At 52.5% G+C, this 23573-nt stretch overlaps 2 gene segments (V, D, J or C); both read left to right on the top strand.

Annotated features, from left to right (window-relative positions):
* The window catches only part of LOC112930265 (immunoglobulin alpha-2 heavy chain-like), a 1136867-nt gene that overhangs the window by 1100013 nt on the left and 13281 nt on the right, over positions 1-23573 (top strand).
* LOC112930266 (immunoglobulin heavy constant epsilon-like) lies at positions 4419-23354 on the top strand. The segment is given in 5 exon segments: positions 4419-4464; positions 21703-21999; positions 22195-22518; positions 22611-22931; positions 23006-23354. Coding segments are annotated over 5 exon segments (1329 nt in total).

The following is a 23573-nucleotide window of genomic DNA, read 5'->3' as shown; positions in this document are numbered from 1 at the left end:
CGAAACCCAAGGACATCCTCAGGATTACCCGAACACCCAAGGTCACCTGTGTGGTGGTAGATCTGGGCCATGAGGATGCTGAGGTGCAGATCAGCTGGTTCGTGGACGGTAAGCAGGTGCACATAGCCACGACCCAGCCTCGTGAGCAGCAGTTCAACGGCACCTACCGTGTGGTCAGCGCCCTCCCCATTGAGCACCAGGACTGGCTCACCGGGAAGGAGTTCACGTGCAGAGTCAACCACATAGGCCTCCCGTCCCCCATTGAGAGGACCATCTCCAAGGCCAGAGGTGGGCAGCAGGGCAGAGGGGCTGCAGGGAAGGAGAGCTCCCCTGTAGGGTCCAGTCCTCCACCCTGATAGTGACCACCTGTGCTGACCCTTTACCCCACAGGGAGGGCCCATAGGCCCAGTGTGTATGTCCTGCCGCCATCCCCAAAGGAGTTGTCATCCAGTGACACAGTCAGCGTCACCTGCCTGATCAAAGACTTCTTCCCACCTGAGATTGATGTGGAGTGGCAGAGCAATGGACAGCTGGAGCCCGAGAGGAAGCACCGCATGACCCCGCCCCAGCTGGACGAGGACGGGTCCTACTTCCTGTACAGCAAACTCTCTGTGGACAAGAGCCGCTGGCAGCAGGGAGACCCCTTCACATGTGTGGTGATGCACGAAACTCTACAGAACCACTACACAGATCTATCCCTCTCCCATTCTCCGGGTAAATGAGCAACCGCCCGGCACCCAGCAAGCCCCCCACCTTGGCTCTTGGGATCCCCTGAGGACACCTGAGCCCCCGCCCCTGTGTACATAACCCCGGGTAGGCACCCATCATGAAATAAAGCACCCAGCACTGCCCTGGGCCCTGCACGCTGTCATGGTTCTTTCCGAGGTAGAGTTCGGGACACCCGGGCCCTGGGTGGTACGGGCAGGCCAGCTCTGGGTCTCAGGTGTCACCATTGGTGGGTGGGCTCTGCACCTCCAGTGGGGAGGGCTGCACAGGCTGCCACAAGGTGGGGCCAGGAGCTGCCTGAGGCTGGGGAGCGCACGTTACCAGAGGTCCAGCCCCTGTGGGCCCTCAATCCAGCCAGAAGCTAGCCAGGGCTGGGGTGTGTGGACAGGGACGGCAGGAGTTGTCCCCTCCAGGACCCCTCAGGGAAATGAGCACACAGACCTTCCCGCCTCTGTTCCGAGTTGTGGGACACTGGCCTGTCCTCATGCCCTGGGCTCCCTGTCCCCTGGGCCTGCGGAGAGCTCTGCTTGGTAGCTCTGTGTCAATGCAGTAGCCATGCCTGTCCTGTCGGGAGGGGACAAGCCCTGTTTGCCCTCAGACACAACACTCCATCCATGTACAGTCTCCCACCCTACGTCCAGTGAGGAGGTCCCACCTGAGTTCATCCCCCCTGGGACCAGGCCTGTCCACTCATGGGGACGCTCGCCCATGCCCCTGTGGGGCAGAGGCAGGTGGCCCTGAGTGCCCAGGGGAGGGACCATTGGAGACCTCCACATGGACGCTGAAAACAAATGCATCGTGCTGAGCACCGCCACCTTCTCTCTCTCTCTCTCTCTCACACACACACACACACACACACACACACAGACCTTATACCCTGGTCCTCACACAAGACCAACTGCAGTGCCCAGAGCAGAGCCAGTCTTAGGAACCCTCACCATGGGCAACACCCCGGTCCCCATCCCCTCCAATGCCCATCAGCTGCTCAGCAGCTCATCCACACACTGTCCACACCGACCTGCCCTCCTCTGCCCCAGGGAACCTACACCCCCTCTTGATGTGCACAAAACCCCCACAACCCAGCTTATCCTGATGCTCCCACCCACTTGTTCACTAGGGACACTCCCTGTCACTCTAGGCCCTTCCCTGGGCTCTGCTGACCCTCCCACAGAGCCTGACCCCCAGGGCAAGAGGGGGTGGGCACCCTTCTCCCCACAGGGTCCCAGCACAGGGCAGAGCAGAGAGGGTGCGGGTCCCCCACTGGCCTGGTCCAAGCGGTAGGGCTGGGGTGCTGAGGCTGTCACCCAGGGTTGCAGAGGGCTGTGACTGTCCCTCAGGGAATCTGCCCCTCAGGCATGCATGAGACTAACCACCCCCTTCCTGTCCAGAGCTGATCCTGGATGACAGCTGTGCTGAGGACCAGGACGGGGAGCTGGACGGGCTGTGGACCACCATCACAATCTTCATCACCCTCTTCCTGCTCAGCGTGTGCTACAGCGCCACTGTCACCCTCTTCAAGGTGGGCACACCCGTACTGTCCCTGGACTGTGGCCCACTGTCCCGTCGCTGTCTCCACCATGTCCCCACATTGACCACACACAGAACACATGCTTATCCCACACTGTGGCGGGTTGTCTCCTTGCTGTCTCCTCAGTGTCCTCTTCCTATTGGAACAATGTTCTCTCACTGCCCCATGACTGTCCCCTCACTATCACCTCACTGTGCCCTCACTGTGCCCTCACTGTCTCCTCACTGTCCACATACTGTCTATCCAATGTCTCCTCTGTGTCTCCTCACTGTCTCCTCACCATCTCCTTGCAGACCTGTCACTGTCTCCTCACTGTCCCGTCATTGTCCCACACTATCTCCTCACAGTCTCCTCATTGTACCTTCCCTGTCTCCTTCATGTTCCCTCATTGTCCCCTTCCTGTTCCTCATTGTCCCGTCTCTATCTCAACACTGATCTGTCTCCTCACTGTCCCTCATTGTCCCATCACTGTCCCCACACTGTCCCCACAATGTCCCCACAATGTCTCCTCACTATCCCCTCCTTGTACCCTCACTGTCTCCTCACTGTCCTCTCACTATCCCTTTATTGTCCCCTCACCGTCCCCTGTTGCCTCACTGTCTCCTTACTGTCCCAACAATGTCCTGTCAGTCTCCTCACTGTCCCCTCATCGTCCCGTTGTTGTCTCCACCCTGTCCCCTCACTGTCCTCACACTGTCATCACTGTCTCCTCTCTGTCCCCACATGGTCTCCATACTGTCTCCTGTCTCCTCACAGTCTCCTCACAGCCTTTCACATCCCCTCACTGCCTCCTCACTATCTCCTCACTATCTCCTCACTATCCTTCACTGTCTCCTCACAGTCTCCTCACTGTTCCCTGCACTGTCCCCACAATGTTTCTTCACTCTCCCCTCACTGTCCCCACACCGTCTCATCACTGTCCACACACGATACCCACACTGTGCCCTTTCTATCCCTCATGGTCCCTCACTGTCCACACAATTTCCCCACACAGACCCCTCACTGTACCCACACTGTCTCCTTATTGTCCTCTCACAGTCACCTCACATCCCCTTCACATCCCCTCATTCTGTTGCAATCCTCTCATTGTCCTTCACTGTCTCCTCACTATGTCTCTTTACTACACCGTCACTGTCCCCACACTGCCCCTCACTATCTTAACTTGTCTCATCACTGTCCACACACGATACCCACACTCTGCCCTATCTATCCCTCATGGTCCCTGCTGTCCCCACAGTGTCCCCACACAGACTCTTCCGTGCCCCCTACTCTCTCCTCACTGGCCCCTCACTGTCTCCTCACTATCTCCACAATGTCCCTCGCTGTGCCCACAAAGTCTCCTCACTATCTCCTCACTACCCCTACACGGTCCCTTCTCTGTCCCACCCTTGTCCTCTCACTGTCTGCTCCCTCTCCCCCACACCGTCCCCTCCAGGATCCCCCCACACTACCTAGCCTTGGGGGCAGGAGCTTGGTCATGGAGGGAGGTGGTCTGCGGGGGTCCAGGCCAAGCTCACACCCTCCCCTCCCTGCTGCAGGTGAAGTGGATCTTCTCGTCAGTGGTGGAGCTGAAGCGGTCAATTATCCCTGACTACAGGAACATGATCGGAGAGGGGGCCTAGGGCCAGCCCTCTGGCAAGGATGTCCAGCACTGCCCTAGATCCAATGCGGGATCCAGGTGCCTCAATCTGTGTCACTCAGCCTGCTTCCAGGCCTGCTCCTCTGCCCTCTTACCTCACCAAGCTCTGACCTCACAGTCATCTTGGGCCTGCACCTCCACCATCTGGCCTCGTGGCCACCATGGGCTGTCCCTGCCCCCTGGCCCACTGTCTGGAGAATCAAGAGAACACCAAGAATGCCCCCAACCTGAGCTGAAGGACACCTGCTGGCCCCTCCTAGCAGTCACCAACATATGCCTTGGGCCATGTGGACACTGAGGCATCAGGCGGTATGGCCCTCAGGGGATGGCCCCTAGGTAGACCAGCACGTTGATCCCCCAAGAGGCAGACGGCTGTGAGTCCAGTGTCTATCTGGGCAGGGTATGGCCTCTGTGCACACCCCATCCAGACCAGGCTCCAGAATTCAGGATGTCCCCAGACAGGCACATTCTGGCACGTCGAGAGGAAGCCAGGGGCTGCTGTCACCCAATGGGGAAACCCCTGACATGTCGCTAATGGTCAACCAGGTCTTCTCCACCAGAGGAGACCACAGTGAGAGGGCCTGGGCCTGAGGCTGTTGCAGAAGCCCCACAGCACTAGACGACAACACTTGGGGAAGCAGTGATGTCACCCAGACACCCCTCCTGGAGAGGGGCCTGCTGACCTGGTCCCAGGCAGGGGGACGCAGGCTCCATGGACAGAGCTGGAGGGTCCTGAGAGGCGAAGGCAGCAGACCCAGCCCACTCTGTCCTGCGGCCTGGACCTGAGTCCCATGGGGCAGGAACTCCTGCTACCTTGCCATTCCAGGGAGTAGCAGAGGTCAGAGACAGAGCCTACAGCTATGGGTAATGGCCGGAGAACCCCTAGGCCTGGATCTCTGCCTGTCCTGGAGCTAGTGCCAGGTGGGAGCCCCTACGTGGCTCAGATGGCTGTGCCGGGGAGGAGAAACAGAGCCCCTGTGCCCGCTGGGAGAGAATGTGCAGGGATCATGCAATGAAAGCCACTGTTGTAGCTTGGCTAGCTTGTTTTAATCTCTTTACATTTCTGGAGCTCATTAATTTCTATTACTGTTTCCTTCTTTTCTTAAAGACAATAAAAGCTTTAAAAATTCCAGAAATCACTGGAGAAAGTCTTCCTATGTTGATGGGTGGGTGAAATCCACAGCCATGCCACACCAGGCATTGGCTCCCTCCAGCCATGGGAGTCGGGTGGGGAGCAGACCCAGCCTGGGGCTGGAGGCACAGTGGTTGCCCGCCCTGGCCGTGGACAGAGCAAAGGGCATGTGTTGGGTGTGTATTAGTCAGTGCAGATTTCTAGACAAATACCCCCATTCTGGCAGCTTAAACCACATGCATTTATGCTTTCACAGTCCTAGTAGCCAGCAGTGGGAGATGCAGGATTCACAGGGCCCCTCCCCATGTCCTCCCTGGCTAAACTCCTGTGCTGCCTGTATCCTGACACCTGCTCTTACAAGGACATGAGTCCATATGGAGGACCAGCAATGCTGATGGGGCTAATGACCTCCTTTCACCTTGATACCTCTCAAAGAACCCATCTCAAATACAGCCACATTCTGAGGTCCTGGGTCAGGGCACAAGACTTGAATCTGAGGGATACATTTAGGCCAACACAGGCCGGTTGGGTAGAGACACAAGGACCAGATGGGATCACTGGTGAAGGCCAGGCCAGGCGAGGCCGTGGGGAGAACATTGGCAAAGGTCAGCAAAGCAGGATGCCGGTCAAGTGATCAGGGCACTGGGTAAGGAGAGACCCTCAGGGGATGTCATGTGAACTTCACCTGGGGACAGAGTGACCGTTTTCTCCAGGTAAACGAGGAGTGGGGGCAGGCAGGGCACCAGTGAAGACTCAGGAAGGGTTGGTCACATGCAGGTCTACTCAGGCCATGTTTTCAGCGCCAGTGATTATGGAGTTGAGATTCTGTCCTTGTGGTGACTGGAAGGTCTCAGGTCCAAGAGAGATGCCCCTGGATTGTAGGGAACACACATGACTCAGAGGCAGAGGCAGGACCACACCTGCTAGCCTTTCCCAGTAAAATCTCCAGGGAAGTTAGGCAGGGTCGTTTGCAGCATTGGCTTCCCCAGGCCAGCATGAGGCCGAGAGGCCAGGAGCCAAGCCACCGTCTGTTCTGCCCGACTCTGAGTCTGCAAGCGACAGTGCAGCCTGAGGCCTGGGAAGGAGACAGAATCTTCATCAGCATGGCCACAGCCCCCGGGGCTGGTCAGGAAACACCCTTCCAGGGAAGTGGAAAGGGAGGTGGAAGGGGGGATGGGATGACTGGGTGACAGGCAATGAGGGGGGCACTTGACGGGATGAGCAGTGGGTGTTATGCTATATGTTGGCAAATCAAACTCCAATTAAAAAAATATACAAAAAAATCTCAGAAATAAAATCTCAGATGATGAATTCTAGTCAAGTGTAAGATAAGCTAGAAACCTAATTTTCAACAATCATTCAAAGCTTCGAAAGTGATGCTCTACTGGGTGATATGCTATATGTTGGCAAATTGACTCTAATAAAAAAAAAAAGAAGAAAGTGATGCTCTGAGGTGTGGTTGGTACTATCCCAAGAGATAGTAATCTTTATTTTTTTTATAATAAATTTATTTTGGGGGATCCCTGGGTGGCGCAGTGGTTTGGCGCCTGCCTTTGGCCCGGGGCGCGATCCTTGGAGACCCGGGATCGAGTCCCACATCGGGCTCCCGGTGCATGGAGCCTGCTTCTCCCTCTGCCTGTGTCTCTGTCTCTCTCTCTCTCTGTGTGACTATCATAAATAAATAAAAATTTAAAAAAATAAAAAATAAAAAAATAAATAAATTTATTTTTTATTGGTGTTCAATTTACCAACATACAGAATAACACCCAGTGTTCATCCTGTCAAGTGCCCCCCTCAGTGCCCGTCACCCATTCACCCCCCGCCGCCCTCCTCCCCTTCCACCACCCCTAGTTCGTTTCCCAGAGTTAGGAGTCTTTATGTTCTGTCTCCCTTTCTGATATTTCCCACACATTTCTTCTCCCTTCCCTTCTATTCCCTTTCACTATTATTTATATTCCCCAAATGAATGAGAACATATAATGTTTGTCCTTCTCTGATTGACTTACTTCACTCAGCATAATACCCTCCAGGTCCATCCACGTTGAAGCAAATGGTGGGTATTTGTCATTTCTAATGGCTGAGGAATATTCCATTGTATACATAGACCACATCTTCTTTATCCATCATCTTTCGATGGACACCGAGGCTCCTTCCACAGTTTGGCTATTATGGACATTGCTGCTAGAAACATCGGGGTGCTGGTGTCCCGGCGTTTCATTGCATCTGTATCTTTGGGGTAAATCCCCAACAGTGCAATTTTTAATACTTTTTAAAAAAGGAAACACCCTTCAAGCTCCCTGTGGTTGAGAGGGAATTGTCTGCAGAAAAGGGTCTGTCTCACCAGTGGCCAGGGCAACAGGAGGGGCAGCCACAGACTCCTGGCCTGGGCCCCATGATGGCTGTGGCACAGAGAGCACATCCAGGAGAATGAGCCAGTCCTCAGGTACCCTGGAGGCTCCAGGTTACCATCCTGAGGCTCATGCCACACCCTCCATCCCCTTCACACTATACATCTACCTGAGAAGCCAATTTGTCAATGCGCCACACAGCCTGCCCTTCTCCTTCTTACTTTGTGTGCCAGCACCTGTCCCTGTCTCATTCCTTGGACCAATGATCCCACATCCTGTCCACTACACCCAAAGGAAGAACTGGACATCCTACATCAGGAGGAGCCCATGTCCTCTTTACTGACACCAAAAACAAGTCAAGCTATACGCTCACCCTTGGGGCTACAACACCTACTCTGTGAGACTTACCACCCAAGAGGTTCTGGGGCTCCCAATTGTAAGCCTCCAATATTGGCCTAATACTTGGACACCCCTCAACTACCATGTGACCCCAGTGACTCACACATACTATTTGACATTTACACAAGCATAGACTATGTACTGGAACACTCAAAAGTAAAAGAACCATAGAAAATAGATGAGAAGCTGGAGATAGAGAATCAGGTCACAGACCTAGGAAGAAAAGGATGAGAGTTAAGAAAAGGAGACACAGAGTCACAAAAGCAGGAGAATGATGAGTAGTGAGAGATAGAGATGAAGAGTCACAGACCAGAAAGGGAGTTATCAGAGGTAGGAGATAGAGACCAAGAGTCACATAACAAGCAGTTGAATGATGAGAGGTTGCAGATACAGACCCACAATCACAGAACCAGGAGGGGAATGATGAGAGGTAAGATATACAGATCAAGGTCACAGAACCTGAACATGAAAAATGAATGTAAGAGATAGAGACCCAGAGTCACACAAGCAGGAAGTGAATGATGAGAGATAAGAGATAGAGATGAAGAGTCACAACCAGGAGGGGAAATATGAGAAGTAAAGGACAGAGACCCAGATTCACAGAACCAGGACATGAATGATAAGAGGTAAGAGATAGAGACCCAGAATCACAGAACAAGTAGGAAAATGATGAGAAGTAAGATATAAAGACCCAGAGTCACAGAACCAGGAGGTGAATGATAAGAGGTTGAAGTAGAGACCCAGAGTCACAGAACCAGGAGGAGAGTGATGAGAGGTAAAAGATAGAGACCCAGAATCATACAAGCTACAGGTGAATGATGAGAGGTAAGATAGAGAGATGCAGAGTCATAGAACCAGGAGGAGAATGATGAGAAGAAAGAAATAGAGACCCATAGACACTGAAATGGGAGATGAATGTCAAGAGGTAAGAAAGAGGTAGAGACCCAGAGTCACAGAGCCAGGAAGAGAAAGATGAGAGGTAAGAGATTGAGACCGAGGGTCACCATACCAGGCAAAGATTGATAAGAGGTAAGATAGAGACCCAGAGTAACAGAACCAGGACATGAATGATGAGAAGTTAGAGTAGAGACCGAGAGTCACAGAAGCAGGAAGAAAAGAATGACAGGTAAAAGATAGAGACCCAGGGTCAAGAACCAGGTGGAGAATGATGAAATATAAGATATAGAGTTGCAAAGTCAGAGAACAAGGAGAATAATGATAAGAGATAAGATAGAGACCCAGAGTCACAGAACCAGGAAGAGAAGAATGACAGGTAAGAGATGGAGACCCAGGGTCAAGAATCAGGTGGAGAATAATGAGATATAAGAGATAGCACTGAGGGAGGTGCTTGACGGCATGAGCACTGGGTGTTATTCTGTATGTTGGTAAATTGAACACCAATAAAAAATAAATTTATTATTAAAAAAAAAGAGATAGAGTTGCAGAGTCAGAAAACAAGAAGAATTATAAGAGGTGAGAGAGAGACGCAGGTCACAGAACCAGGAGGAGAAGGATAAGGTAAGGGATAGAGACTGAGTCACAGAGCAAGGAAAGAAAACTGAGAGGTAAGAGATAGAGACCCAGAGTCATAGAATGAGGCGGACATTGATGAGAGGTAGGAGAGAGACCTAGAGTCACAAAACGAGGAAGGAAAGGATGAGAAGTAGGAGATAGAGACCCAGATCACATAACCAGGAGGTGAATGATGAGAGGTAAGAGATAGTTTCAGTATCACAGAGTCAGGAGGAGATTAATTAGAGGTAAGAGATAGAGACCCAGATTCAGACAAACAAGAGAAGAATGGCGAGAGGTCATTCTCACAGCAACCCTTGCAAGATCCATCTATGAAGTAAAGGGAAATAAAAGTAAAAATGAACTAATGGGACTTCATCAAGATAAAAAGCTTCTGCACAGCAAAGGAAACAGTCAACAAAACGGAAAGACAACCTAAGATGGGAGAAGCTATTTGCAAATGACCTATCAGATAAAGGGCTAGTTTCCAGGATCTATAAAGAACTTCTTGATCTACGTGTCTGTTTCTGTGCCAGGACCACACTGTCTTCATGACCACAGCTTTGTAGTACAACCTGAAATCTGGCCTTATGATGCCCCCAGCTATGGTTTTCTTTTTTAAAATTTCCCTGGCTCAATGCCCAGAAATCAATGGCATTTGTATACACTAACAATGAGACTGAAGAAAGAGAAATTAAGGAGTCAATCCCATTTACAATTGCACCCAAAAGCATAAGATACCTAGGAATAAACCTAACCAAAGAGGTAAAGGATCTATACCCTAAAAACTATAGAACACTTCTGACGGAAATTGAGGAAGACACAAAGAGATGGAAAATTATTCCATGCTCAAGGATTGGCAGAATTAATATTGTGAAAATGTCAATGTTACCCAGGGCAATTTACACGTTTAATGCAATCCCTATCAAAATACCATGGACTTTCTTCAGAGAGTTAGAACAAATTATTTTAAGATTTGTGTGGAATCAGAAAAGACCCCCAATAGCCAGGGGAATTTTAAAAAAGAAAACCATAGCTGGGGGCATCACAATGCCAGATTTCAGGTTGTAGTAGAAAGCTGTGGTCATCAAGACAGTGTGGTCCTGGCACAAAAACAGACACATAGGTCAATGGAACAGAATAGAGAACCCAGAAGTGGACCCTGAACTTTATGGTCAACTAATATTCGATAAAGGAGGAAAGACTATCCACTGGAAGAAAGACAGTCTCTTCAATAAATGGTGCTGGGAAAATTGGACATCCACATGCAGAAGAATGAAACTCGACCACTCTCTTGCACCATACACAAAGATAAAGTCAAAATGGATGAGAGATCTAAATGTGAGACAAGATTCCATCAAAATCCTAGAGGAGAACACAGGCAACACCCTTTTTGAACTTGGCCACAGTAACTTCTTGCAAGATACATCCATGAAGGCAAAAGAAACAAAAGCAAAAATGAACTATTGGGACTTCATCAAGATAAGAAGCTTTTGCACAGCAAAGGATACAGTCAACAAAACTCAAAGACAACCTACAGAATGGGAGAAGATATTTGCAAATGACGTATCAGATAAAGGGCTAGTTTCCAAGATCTATAAAGAACTTATTAAACTCAACAGCAAAGAAACACACAATCCAATCATGAAATGGGCAAAAGACATGAAGAGAAATCTCACAGAGGAAGACATGGACATGGCCAACAAGCACATGAGAAAATGCTCCGCATCACTTGCCATCAGGGAAATACAAATCAAAACCACAATGAGATCCCACCTCACACCAGTGAGAATGGGGAAAATTAACAAGGCAGGAAACAACAAGTGTTGGAGAGGATGCAGAGAAAGGGGAACCCTCTGCACTGTTGGTGGGAATGTGAACTGGTGCAGCCACTCTGGAAAATTGTGTGGAGGTTCCTCAAAGAGTTAAAAATAGACCTGCCCTACGACCCAGCAATTGCACTGTTGGGGATTCACCCCAAAGATTCAGATGCAATAAAACGCAGGGACACCTGCACCCCGATGTTTCTAGCATCAATGGCCACAATAGCCAAACTGTGGAAGGAGCCTCGGTGTCCATCGAAAGATGATGGATAAAGAAGATGTGGTCTATGTATACAATGGAATATTCCTCAGCCATTAGAAATGACAAATACCCACCATTTGCTTCAACGTGGATGGACCTGGAGGGTATTATGCTGAGTGAAATAAGTCAATCGGAGAAGGACAAACAGTGTATGGTCTCATTCATTTGGGGAATATAAATAATAGTGAAAGGGAATATAAAGGAAGGGAAAAGAAATGTTGGGAAATATCAGGAAGGGAGACAGAACATAAAGACTCCTAACTTGGGGAAACGAACTAGGGGTGGTGGAAGGGGAGGAGGGCGGGTGTTGGAGGGGAATGGGTGACGGGCACTGAGGCAGACACTTGACGGGATGAGCACTGGGTGTTTTTCTGTATGTTGGTAAATTGAACACCAATAAAAATTAATTTTAGAAAAATTTAAAAATTAAAAAATAAAATAAAATAAAATAAAATAAAATTTCCCTGGCTATCCGGGGTCGTTTCTGATTCCACACAAATCTTAAGATGATTTGCTCAAACTCTCTGAACAAAGTCCATAGTATTTTGATAGGGATTGCATTAAACGTGTAAATTGCCCTGGGTAACATTGACATTTTCACAATATTAATTCTGCCAATCCATGGGCATGGAATATTTTTCCATCTCTTTGTGTCTTCCTCAATTTTTTCAGAAGTGTTCTATAGTGTTTAGGGTAGAGATCCTTTACCTCTTTGGTTAGGTTTATTCCTAGGTATCTTATACTTTTGGGTGCAATTGTAAATGGGATTGACTCCTTAATTTCTCTTTCTTCAGTCTCATTGTTAGTGTATAGAAATGCCATTGATTTCTGGGCATTGATTTTGTATCCTGCCACACTACCAAATTGCTGTATGAGTTCTAGCAATCTTGGGGTGGAGGCTTTTGGGTTTTCTATGTAGAGCATCATGTCATCGGCGATGAGGGAGAGTTTGACTTCTTCTTTGCCAATTTGAATGCCTTTAATGTCTTTTTGTTGTCTGATTGCTGAGGCGAGGACTTCCAGAACTATGTTGAACAGCAGTGGTGAGAGTGGACATCCCTGTCTTGTTCCTGATCTTAGGGGAAAGGCTCCCAGTGCTTCCCCAGTGAGAATGATATTTGCTGTGGGCTTTTAGTAGATGGCTTTTAAGATGTTGAGGAAAGTTCCCTCTATCCGAACGCTCTGAAGAGTTTTGATCAGGAATGGATGCTGTATTTTGTCAAATGCTTTCTCTGCATCTATGGAGAGGATCATATGGTTCTTGGTTTTTCTCTTGCTGATATGATGAATCACATTGATTTTTTTTTCACATTGATTGTTTTACGAGTGTTGAACCAGGCTTGTGTCCCAGGGATAAATCCCACTTGGTCATGGTGAATAATCTTCTTAATGTACCGTTGGATCCTATTGGCCAGTATCTTGTTGAGAATTTTTGCATCCATGTTCATCAGGGATATTGGTCTGTAATTCTCCTTTTTGGTGGGGTCTTTGTCTGGTTTCGGAATTAAGGTGATGCTGGCCTCATAGAATGAATTTGGAAGTACTCCGTCTCTTTCTATCTTTCCAAACAGCTTTAGTAGAATAGGTATGATTTCTTCTTTAAACGTTTGATAGAATTCCCCTGGGAAGCCATCTGGCCCTGGACTCTTATGTCTTGGGAGGTTTTTGATGACTGCTTCAATTTCCTCCCTGGTTATTGGCCTGTTCAGGTTTTCTATTTCTTCCTGTTCCAGTTTTGGTAGTTTGTGGCTTTCCAGGAATGCGTCCATTTCTTCTAGATTGCCTAATTTATTGGTGTAGAGCTGTTCATAATATGTTTTTAAAATCATTTGTATTTCCTTGGTGTTGGTAGTGATCTCTCCTTTCTCATTCATGATTTTATTAATTTGAGTCTTCTCTCTCTTCTTTTTAATAAGGCTGGCTAATGGTTTATCTATCTTATTAATTCTTTCAAAGAACCACCTCCTGGTTTTGTTTATCTGTTCCACAGTTCTTCTGGTCTCGATTTCATTGAGTTCTTAACTTTATGGTCAACTAATATTCGATAAAGGAGGAAAGACTATCCATTGGAAGAAAGACAGTCTCTACAATAAATGGTGCTGGGAAATTCAACATCCACATGCAGAAGAATGAAACTAGACCACTCTCTTGCACCAGACACAAAGATAAACTCAAAATGGATGAAAGATCTAAATGTGAGACAAGATTCCATCAAAATCCTAGAGGAGAACACAGGCAACACCCTTTTTGAACTCGGCCACAGTAACTTCTTGCAAGATACATCCACAAAGACAAAATAAACAAAAGCAAAAATGAACTACTGGGACTTCATCAAGATAAGAAGCTTTTGCACAGCAAAGGATACAGTCAACAAAACTAAAAGACAACCTACAGAATGGGAGAAGATATTTGCAAATGACGTATCAGATAAAGGGCTAGTTTCCAAGATCTATAAAGAACTTATTAAACTCAACAGCAAAGAAACAAACAATCCAATCATGAAATGGGCAAAAGACATGAACAGGAATCTCACAGAGGAAGACATGGACATGACCAAAAAGCACATGGGAAAATGCTCCTCATCACTTGCCATCAGGGAAATACAAATCAAAACCACAATGAGGGGATCCCTGGGTGGCGCAGTGGTTTGGCGCTTGCCTTTGGCCCAGGGCGTGATCCTGGAGTTCCAGGATCGAATCCCACATCAGGCTCCTGGTGCATGGAGCCTGCTTCTCCCTCTGCCTATGTCTCTGCCTCTCTCTCTCTCTCTCTGTGACTATCATAAATAAATAAAAATTAAAAAAAAAACCACAATGAGATACCACCTCACACCAGTGAGAATGGGGAAAATTAACAAGGCAGGAAACCACACGTGTTGGAGAGGATGCAGAGAAAGGGGAACCCTCTTACACTGGTGGTGGGAATGTGAACTGGTGCAGCCACTCTGGAAAACTGTGCGGACCATTTGCTTCGACGTGGATGGACCTGGAGGGTATTATGCTGAGTGAAGTAAGTCAATCAGAGAAGGACAATCATTATATGGTCTCATTCATTTGGGGAATATAAAAAATAGCGAAAGGGAATAAAGGGGAAAGGAGAAATAATAAGTGGGAAATATCAGAAAGGGAGACAGAACATGAAGACTCCTAACTCTGGGAAACGAACTAGGGGTGGTGGAAGGGGAGGAGGGCGGGGGGTGGGGGTGACTGGGTGACGGGCACTGAGGGGGGCACTTGATGGGATGAGCATTGGGTGTTATTCTGTATGTTGGCAAATTGAACACCAATAAAAAATAAATTTATTATAAAAAATAAAAATAAAAATTTTAAAAAATAAAGAGAATAAAATGTTTAAAAAATTAAGTAAAATAAAATAAACAAACACATGCAGACACCGACCCCCATGCAAACACACACACGTGGAAATATGTATGCACACATATATACACACACATGCATGCACACACATGCACTCGAGATACACATGCACACACACAGACATTGGTCTCCACATACACACACAGGGAGGCACAATGCACACATATGCAGACACAGGCCTACACACACACACACACACACACACACACACACATAGAGACACCCTGGGACACACAGGCACTGACCCCCAACACACACATGCACATGGAGATGCACATGCACATGCATGCCCACATGCAATAACATGGAGATACACATCCACACACACAGAGACCCAGGCCCCACTCATCCACATGCACATGGAGACATTGGGACACACACAGAGACACAGACCCCCCAACAAACAGATGCACATGGAGACACACATACACACATATACAGTCATGAGCCCACATACAAGAACATGGAGACACACATGCAAACACGGGCCCCATGCACACACATGCACATGGAGATACACATGCACACACATGCAGACATGGGCCATGCGCACACGCACACACACACATGTAGACACACCCAGATAAGGGCTTACGCACACACACAGGCACATGGAGACACCCATACACACCCACAGGGACATTGGCCACACACACACACACACACACACACACATGCACAGCTGAGAAGCAGCCTGTTTACTGTCTGTCCCAGGTCACTGTTGTCCAGGAGCAACATTGTGGGGAGGCAGGGGACTCTGCAGGCAGGACAGCTGTGAAGGCCAGAGCAGAGCAACCTGGACCTGAGTGCCCCATGCCTGCTGCCTGCAGCTGCCAGGCCTGCCCCTGGACAGGAGGGGGCAGGGGCAAGGGTGGTGCATGGAACCAAGGCAGGGCCACAGCCCCAGAGAGGAGTGAAGCGGGACAGCACAGACCTGGGAGCTCAGAGCTCAGCCGCCTACTGGAACGGGGAGGAGAGGAGAGGAGAGCCATTCTCTTCCCCACGGGTGGCCCAGGCTGGAGACGGGGCCCACCAGCAGCATGGCACATCCTGGGATGTGAGCATAGAGCCCGGAGACCAGCTGAGCACTGAAGCCCCTGCCCCACAGCCTGGGCAGAATGAACAGGGGGACACCAGGGTGAGCCAGGGCTACCAGTGGAGCCTTAGCCCAGCATGCTCACCTATGTGCACCTGCTGGGCCTGGCACCACCTGTCCTGGGCCCTCAGGGGCAACAGGCTCCCAGGTGGGGCTCTCAGCCCTGTGGTTTCTCTCAGAATCACGCGTCCTTCCAGGGAACTGGGTACTCCCCCTCTGCCTCCCACACAGCACCTGTCCCCAGGGACAAGGGCAAGCAGGACAGACTGTGACAGACAGCGCTGAAGGGCAGAGGGGCCAGGCTGGGCCCTGCCTCCTCCAGACATCACATCCAGGCCTTCCAGGGCCTGGCTCCACCCCATGCCACCCAGCCCCAGTGGGCAATAGCCTTTCTCGGTCTCCTAGGTGAGCCTGAATGTCCCCCCAAGGGCACCAGACCTGCCAGAGACCACCTCCACACAGCCTCCCAGCATGGGAATGCTGGCCCTGGTATCCTGGGTCCATATGGTGGGATCCTGATGCCCCTCTCTCCAAAACTCTGCACAACATCTCCCAGCACTCACATGGATGAGCTGGGGTGGTATGTGCTCTCAGGCCTACGGGGCTTTGGGGGGGCACCCAGGCCTGCACTGGGTGAAGGTGAGGCCTAGACCCAGCCCATCACAGCTCCATACACATCGGTGGTGTGTCATCACTGGATAGCTGCCCCGACAGCCCAGAATCTGATGCCAGGGCACCTCCAGAAAGCCACTCCACGGTCTTCAGCCCGTGCTGGGCAACCACAAAACAGATCCACAGCACAGTCCACCCCAGCCTCCAGCAGCTACAGAGGACTTGCAGACACACGGGCCAACTTCACAGCCAGGCCCAGACCCCCCAAGGTCCCTGCCAGCCCTCACTGGCCACACCACCCAGCTGAAGCCCCAGTAAGAGGCCCAGCTCTGAGATGTAGTATGGGAACAAGTGCAATGGGTGAGGTTCCTGGTCCCCAAAGGCCACTGGGGACTCTGGCCCTGCACACTCACACGCACAGCCCCTCCCATGGGGCCAGCCGCCAACCTGATCCTCCAGGCAGTGGGACACAGGAACAAGGGTGGCATGCCACCGGGAAGCCCTGCATCCATGTCTCAGACACGTGGCCATGCAGACTTTGGCTTCTCATGCACACAACAGCCCCCTCTTCCTCACAGGGCTGCCTCAAGGCAGTGGTGGTGGTGCCCGGAGCCTCTCCCTTCCTGGGGCATCCGGATGGCCACCACCATATTGCAGTGCACAGAGTCAGCCATGGTATCAAGAGAGAGGCCATGAGCTGGGCAGCAGGGGCCTCAGAGAGGAGCCCACTTCACCCATGGCACAGGAGTCTCACCTGCAACCCCACCATTGCTGCAGACTTCCCAAGAACATAAAGAAAGGGAATTTCCAGGGCTGCTGAGGCCCTGGGGGTTCCCACCCCATTTTTAGCCAGGGCACTGAGGCAGAGCTCCCCTCCCCCCATGCCCTATTATCTGGACACAAAAATAACAGCCATTGTACTAATGATTCACCTCATCTGTCCAGGAGCCTATCCAGGGAGCTGCAGACAGCCAGGCCAGGCCCCCTCTTGGAGCACCAGGCACCTCAGGTATCCCAGCCATTCAAGCTGTCCCAAGCTGCAGTCCACTACGCAGCCAGGAGGAACAGAGCTTCCTGGTCACTGCTCATCTCCCAGATGTCTCTTCCCTGCACATGGACACACAGGAGCAAGACTCTGCCCAAAGCTGATCTGGAGAAGACTAGGGGCCAAGAATCAAAGACACGACAGGACTGGGGCAGAGCCCAAGGCTGAGAAGGTCCAGGACCATGCAGAGGGCATGGACAGAGGGTCTGAGCATGGAGCTGCCTGCAACCAGCAGGGCAATGACCACCAGCCCAAGGTTGGGGGGAAGCACCAGGGAGCTGTCCCTATGGTGGACTAGGCGGCAGGCTGGACTGGCCCACATCCTCAGGTGTGTGAGCTGGGTTGCCTGAGCCAGCCTGAATAAGGTGGGCCAGGTTGCCTCGGTCTGCCCTATACAGCTTGAGGGGAAGGAGTTAAATGAAAGAGGTCAAACTACTCCAGGCTCAGCTGGACCAGACTGGTCTCTCTGGGCTCCACTGTGTGAGTGGACTGAGATGGGCCAGGCTGGGCTGACTTTACAGAACCAGGGTGGATGGGGAAAGCTTGGGTGAGCTAAGCTGGGGTGAGCTTGGTGGACAGAGCATAGGACAGGCTTGACCAGTCTGGGTACTTGTGGTGGTGCTGGGCTATCCTGAGCCAAGATGATCTGAGCCAAGCTGAGCAGCTCAGGGAGTCAGGGAGTCTTGGGTCAGGTGAAATGCTCTCTTCAGTGAGGACTGTCCTGGGCTGGGCTGATGTGGATGGAAAGGGCTTGGGCAAGCAGGTCCAACTGAGCAGATCTGAGGCAGCCTGGCAGGTCTGTCCTGGGTTGACTCACCTTGGCTCAAATAGCTGAACTAGGCTAACCTGAGCTGCACTGCACGCAGCATTGTTGAGCTGAGTCAGGAAAACCTGGGCAACCTGACCAGACCAGCAAGATTTAGGCTGGCAAACAGATGGGCTACCTGTGCCTAAATGAGCGAAGCCTGTCTTACCTGGACAGGGCTAGACTCCACTGGGCTGCACTGACCAGGGCTGGGCTTGCCTGGGCTGAGCTGGACTGAGCAGGGCTGAGCTGAGCTGAACTGGGCTGGGCTGAGCAGGGCTGAACTGAGCTGAACTGGGCTGAGCTGGGCTAGGCTGTACTGAGATAAACTGGGCTGAACTGGGCTAAGCTGAACTGGGCTGTACTGGGCTGAGCTGAGCAACTGGACTGAGATGGGCTGAAGTGGACTGATCTTGGCTCAGCTAGAAGGAACTAGGCTAAGCTGGGCTGAGTTGAGCTGAACTGGACTGGACTGGGCTGGGCTGGCTTGGGCTGAGCTGCCCTGAACTGGGCTGAGCTGAGCTGAGCTGCACTTGACTAAATGGGCTAGGCTGACCTGAGCTGGGCTGGGCTGGGCTGAAATGGGCTGAGCTGGGCTGAGCTGAGCTAAGCTAAGCTGGGATGAACTGGCCTAAGCTGGGCTGCACTGAACTCTACTGAACTGCACTGAGCTGGACTGAACTGGGCTGAGCTGAGCTGGGCTGAACTGGACTGGGCTGGGCTGAAATGGCCAGAACAGGGCTGAGCTGGGCTGAACTGGGCAAAGCTGGGCTAAGCTGAACTGGGCTGAGCTGGACTGAACCAGGCTGAACTGGGCTGAAATTGGCTGAACTGGGATGAGCCTAAGTAGGCTGAGCTGGACTGAACTGAGCTGAGCAGTGCTGTACTGGGCTGGGCTCAGCTGAACTGGACTGAGTTGAGCTGGGCTGAGCTGATCTGAACCAGCCTGAGCTAAGCTGGACAGAACTGGGCTGTGCTGGGCTGAGCTGGGCTGAATTGCACTGAGCTGGGCTGAAATGAACTGGGCTGAGCTGGGCTAAACTGGGCTGAACTGAGTTGAACTGGCCTGAGCTCTCCTGAGCTGGACTGAGCTGAGCTGGGCTGGGTTGAATCAGGCTGAACCAGGCTGAACTGGGCTGAAATTGGCTGAGCTGGGATGAGCCTAACTAGGCTGAGCTGGACTGAACTGAGCTGAGCAGTGCTGAACTGGGCTGAGCTGGGCTGGACTGGGCTGAACTGGGCTGAGCTGAGTTGAACTGAACTGGGCTAGACTGAGTTAGGCTGACCTGGGCTGGGCTGAGCTGGCCTGAGCTGGGCTGAGCTGAGCTGTGGTGAACTGGGCTGAGCTGGGCTGAGCTGGGCTGAACTGGCCTGAGCTCTCCTGACCTGGGTTGAGCTGAGCAGGGCTAGGCTGAACCAAGCTGAACTGGGCTGAAATTTGCTGAGCTGGGATGAGCCTAACTAGGCTGAGCTGGACTGAACTGAGCTGAGAAGTGAACTGGGCTGGGCTGGGCTGAGCTGAACTGGGCTGAGTTGAGCTGGGCTGAGCTGACCTGAACCAGCCTGAGCTAAGCTGGGCTGAGCTGGGCTAAGCTGAGCTGAATGGGGCTGAACTGGGCTGAGCTGGGCTGAACTGATCTGAACTGGGTTGAACTGGCCTGAGCTCTCCTGAGCTGGACTGAGCTGGGCTGAGCTGAGCTGGGCTGGGCTGAACCAGGCTGAACCAGGCTGAACTGGGCTGAAATTGGCTGAGCTGGGATGAGCCTAATTAGGCTGAGCTGGGCTGAACTGAGCTGAGCAGTGCTGAACTGGGCTGGGCTGAGCTGAACTGGGCAGAGTTGAGCCGGGCTGAGCTAAGCTGGGCTGAACTGGGCTGAGCTGGGCTGGACTGGGCTGAGCTGAGTTGAATTGAACTGGGCTGGACTGAGGCTGAGCTGAACGGGGCTGAACTGGGCTGAGCTGGGCTGAACTGGGTTGAACTGGCCTGAGCTCTCCTGAGCTGGGCTGAGCTGGGCTGGGCTGAGCTGAGCTGGGCTGGGCTGAACCAGGCTGAACTGGGCTGAAATTGGCTGAGCTGGGATGAGCCTAACTAGGCTGAGTTGGACTGAACTGAGCTGGGCTGAGCTGAACTGGGCTGAGTTGAGCTGGGCTGAGCTGATCTGAACCAGCCTGAACTAAGCTGGGATGATCTGTGCTGGGCAGAACTGGGCTGTGCTGGGCAGAACTGGGCTGAGCTGGGCTGAACTGAGCTGAGCTGGGCTGAAATTGGCTGAGCTGGGACAAGCTTAACTAGGCTGAGCTGGACTGGACTAGGCTGAGCTGGGTTGGACTGAACTGGGTTGAAATGGGCTGATCTGGGATGAGCTTAACTAGGCTGAGCTGGACTGAACTAGGCTGAGCTGGACAGGGCTGAGCTGAGCTGCACTTGGCTTAACTAGGTTGAACTGGGCTGAGCTGGGCTGAACCGGGCTGAGCTGAGTAAGACTAAATTTATTTCGCTAGTTGGTTTGGCCTGGCCCTGAGTCATGTAGGGTGTTCCTAGGCCCAGTGGCAGGGGTCCATGGGAATAACGTGAGTGGAACTGACCAAGTGGAACAAGCCTGGCTGGCACGCTAGGCTAAGCTGAGCTGGATGAACTTGGTTGAACTTGTAGACTGATCAGATGAGTCGGCTGCTTGAAATGGGTTATCTTAGGCTGACCTGGGCCAGGCTAGGCCAAGGTGGCCCCCTTGAACTTAGGTAATCTGATTAGGCAGAGCTGGTGAGGCTGTGTGTGGAGCTGGTTTGTGTCCCTGGCGGCCTCTATCCTGACACAAGGCCGTGGGACTGGTCTCACTGGACTGGCTGGGCAGAGTGGAGCTGAGAGGCAGGACCAACATGACCTGGGGTCTGGGCTCCTAGGCCAAGGGAGCACAGGCAGGTGTGCAAACCCAAGTCATCAACTGGGGGAAGATTGACCTGGGCTCTGACGGGGTCTCCTCTTCTATGAATGGGGCCCATTGTCAGGCCTCCTGGAAGCTCTGCAGGGACAGTAGAGAAGCAGAGAGGGCTGTCTGGTCAGGAGAGGAGGAGTCCCCAAGAACCCCACGTTCCTGCCTCTCAGGGCTGAGGGCAGGGAGTCCTGGCCAAAGGTAAGGGCAGCAACTACTTCCGACAAGCGGTTCATCAGAAAGTGTTCCAAGCAGAATCAGGGAATAAGGAAAGAGTCCAAAACGAGCATCTATCCCCCAAGGCTGGAGAAGGGGTCCCAGTGACCCTCCATCTCTGCCCCCATGCTTTTCCTTCTCAGATGCCCCCCCAGGGGGCCAGGAGCGGGATACCCCAGGTCAACAGCGGGCCTGGCATATGATGGGGTGACAGTCCCAAGGCAGGCACTGACACTGGCCCCGTCCCCACAGCCTCCAGCCAGGGCCTGTCTGTGTTCCCCTTGGCCTCCTGCTGTAAAGACAACATCGCCAGTACCTCTGTGACACTGGGCTGCCTGGTCACCGGCTATCTCCCCATGTCGACAACTGTGACCTGGGACACGGGGTCTCTAAATAAGAATGTCACGACCTTCCCCACCACCTTCCACAAGACTTCCGGCCTCCACAGCACCGTCAGCCAGGTGACCGCCTCGGGCGAGTGGGCCAAACAGAGGTTCACCTGCAGCGTGGCTCACGCTGAGTCCACCGCCATCAACAAGACCTTCAGTGGTGAGCCAGGGTTGGGCTGGCCCACATGACACGGAGGGAGGAGGGCCAGGCTGGGCGGGAGCGGTAGGAGAGGGGTGGTGGGCGGGCCCGAATGCCGCCGTGGCTGGTAACGCCCAGCACATGTGGGGCTGGGGCTGACACATGAGTCCCGTGGGCTCAGAGACGCCACTGCCACATGGCTGCCTCTACTCCTAGCATGTGCCTTAAACTTCATTCCGCCTACCGTGAAGCTCTTCCACTCCTCCTGCAACCCCGTCGGTGATACCCACACCACCATCCAGCTCCTGTGCCTCATCTCTGGCTACGTCCCAGGTGACATGGAGGTCATCTGGCTGGTGGATGGGCAAAAGCCTACAAACATATTCCCATACACTGCGCCAGGCACAAAGGAGGGCAACGTGACCTCTACCCACAGCGAGCTCAACATCACCCAGGGCGAGTGGGTATCCCAAAAAACCTACACCTGCCAGGTCACCTATCAAGGCTTTACCTTTAAAGATGAGGCTCGCAAGTGCACAGGTATGGCCCCCCTGTCCCCCCGACACCCAGATGCGCGGGGCTCAGAGATGAGGGCCAAGGCACGCCCTCATGCAGCCTCTCACACACTGCAGAGTCCGACCCCCGAGGCGTGAGCAGCTACCTGAGCCCACCCAGCCCCCTTGACCTGTATGTCCACAAGGCACCCAAGATCACCTGCCTGGTAGTGGACCTGGCCAGCATGGACGGCATGAGCCTGACCTGGTCCCGGGAGAGCAATGAACCCGTGAACCCGGGCCCTTTGAACAGGAAGGATCACTTCAATGGGACGATCACAGTCACGTCCACCCTGCCAGTGAACACCAATGACTGGATCGAGGGCGAGACCTACTATTGCAGGGTGACCCACCCGCACCTGCCCAAGGACATCGTGCGCTCCATTGCCAAGGCCCCCGGTGAGCCACGGGCCCAGGGGAGGTGGGCGGGCCTCCTGAGCCGGAGCCTGGGCTGACCCCACACCTGTCCACAGGCAAGCGTGCCCCCCCGGATGTGTACTTGTTCCTGCCACCGGAGGAGGAGCAGGGGACCAAGGACAGAGTCACCCTCACGTGCCTGATCCAAAACTTCTTCCCCGCGGACATTTCGGTGCAATGGCTGCGAAACGACAGCCCCATCCACACAGACCAGTACACCACCACGGGGCCCCACAAGGTCTCGGGCTCCAGGCCTGCCTTCTTCATCTTCAGCCGCCTGGAGGTTAGCCGGGCGGACTGGGAGCAGAAGAACAAATTCACCTGCCAAGTGGTGCATGAGGCGCTGACCGGCTCTAGGATCCTCCAGAAATGGGTGTCCAAAACCCCCGGTAAATGAGGCCCACCCTCCTCCTGCCGCCACCCCCCAGGGCTCCACCTGCTGGGGCAGGGGAGGGGGGCTGGCAAGACCCTCCATCTGTCCTTGTCAATAAACACTCCAGTGTCTGCTCAGAGCCCTGGGCACACCCATTCTTGGGGGTGGGCAGGGTTGCAGAGCAGGGATGTCTTGGCACAGAAGGGACCCCCAGGAGAGGGGACAGGAGGGGACCAGGCAGGGCAGGGGTG

This window comes from Vulpes vulpes, chromosome 6 (assembly GCF_048418805.1).
Source record: "Vulpes vulpes isolate BD-2025 chromosome 6, VulVul3, whole genome shotgun sequence".
NCBI lineage: Eukaryota > Metazoa > Chordata > Mammalia > Carnivora > Canidae > Vulpes > Vulpes vulpes.
This window is presented reverse-complemented; position numbering and strand designations above follow the sequence as displayed.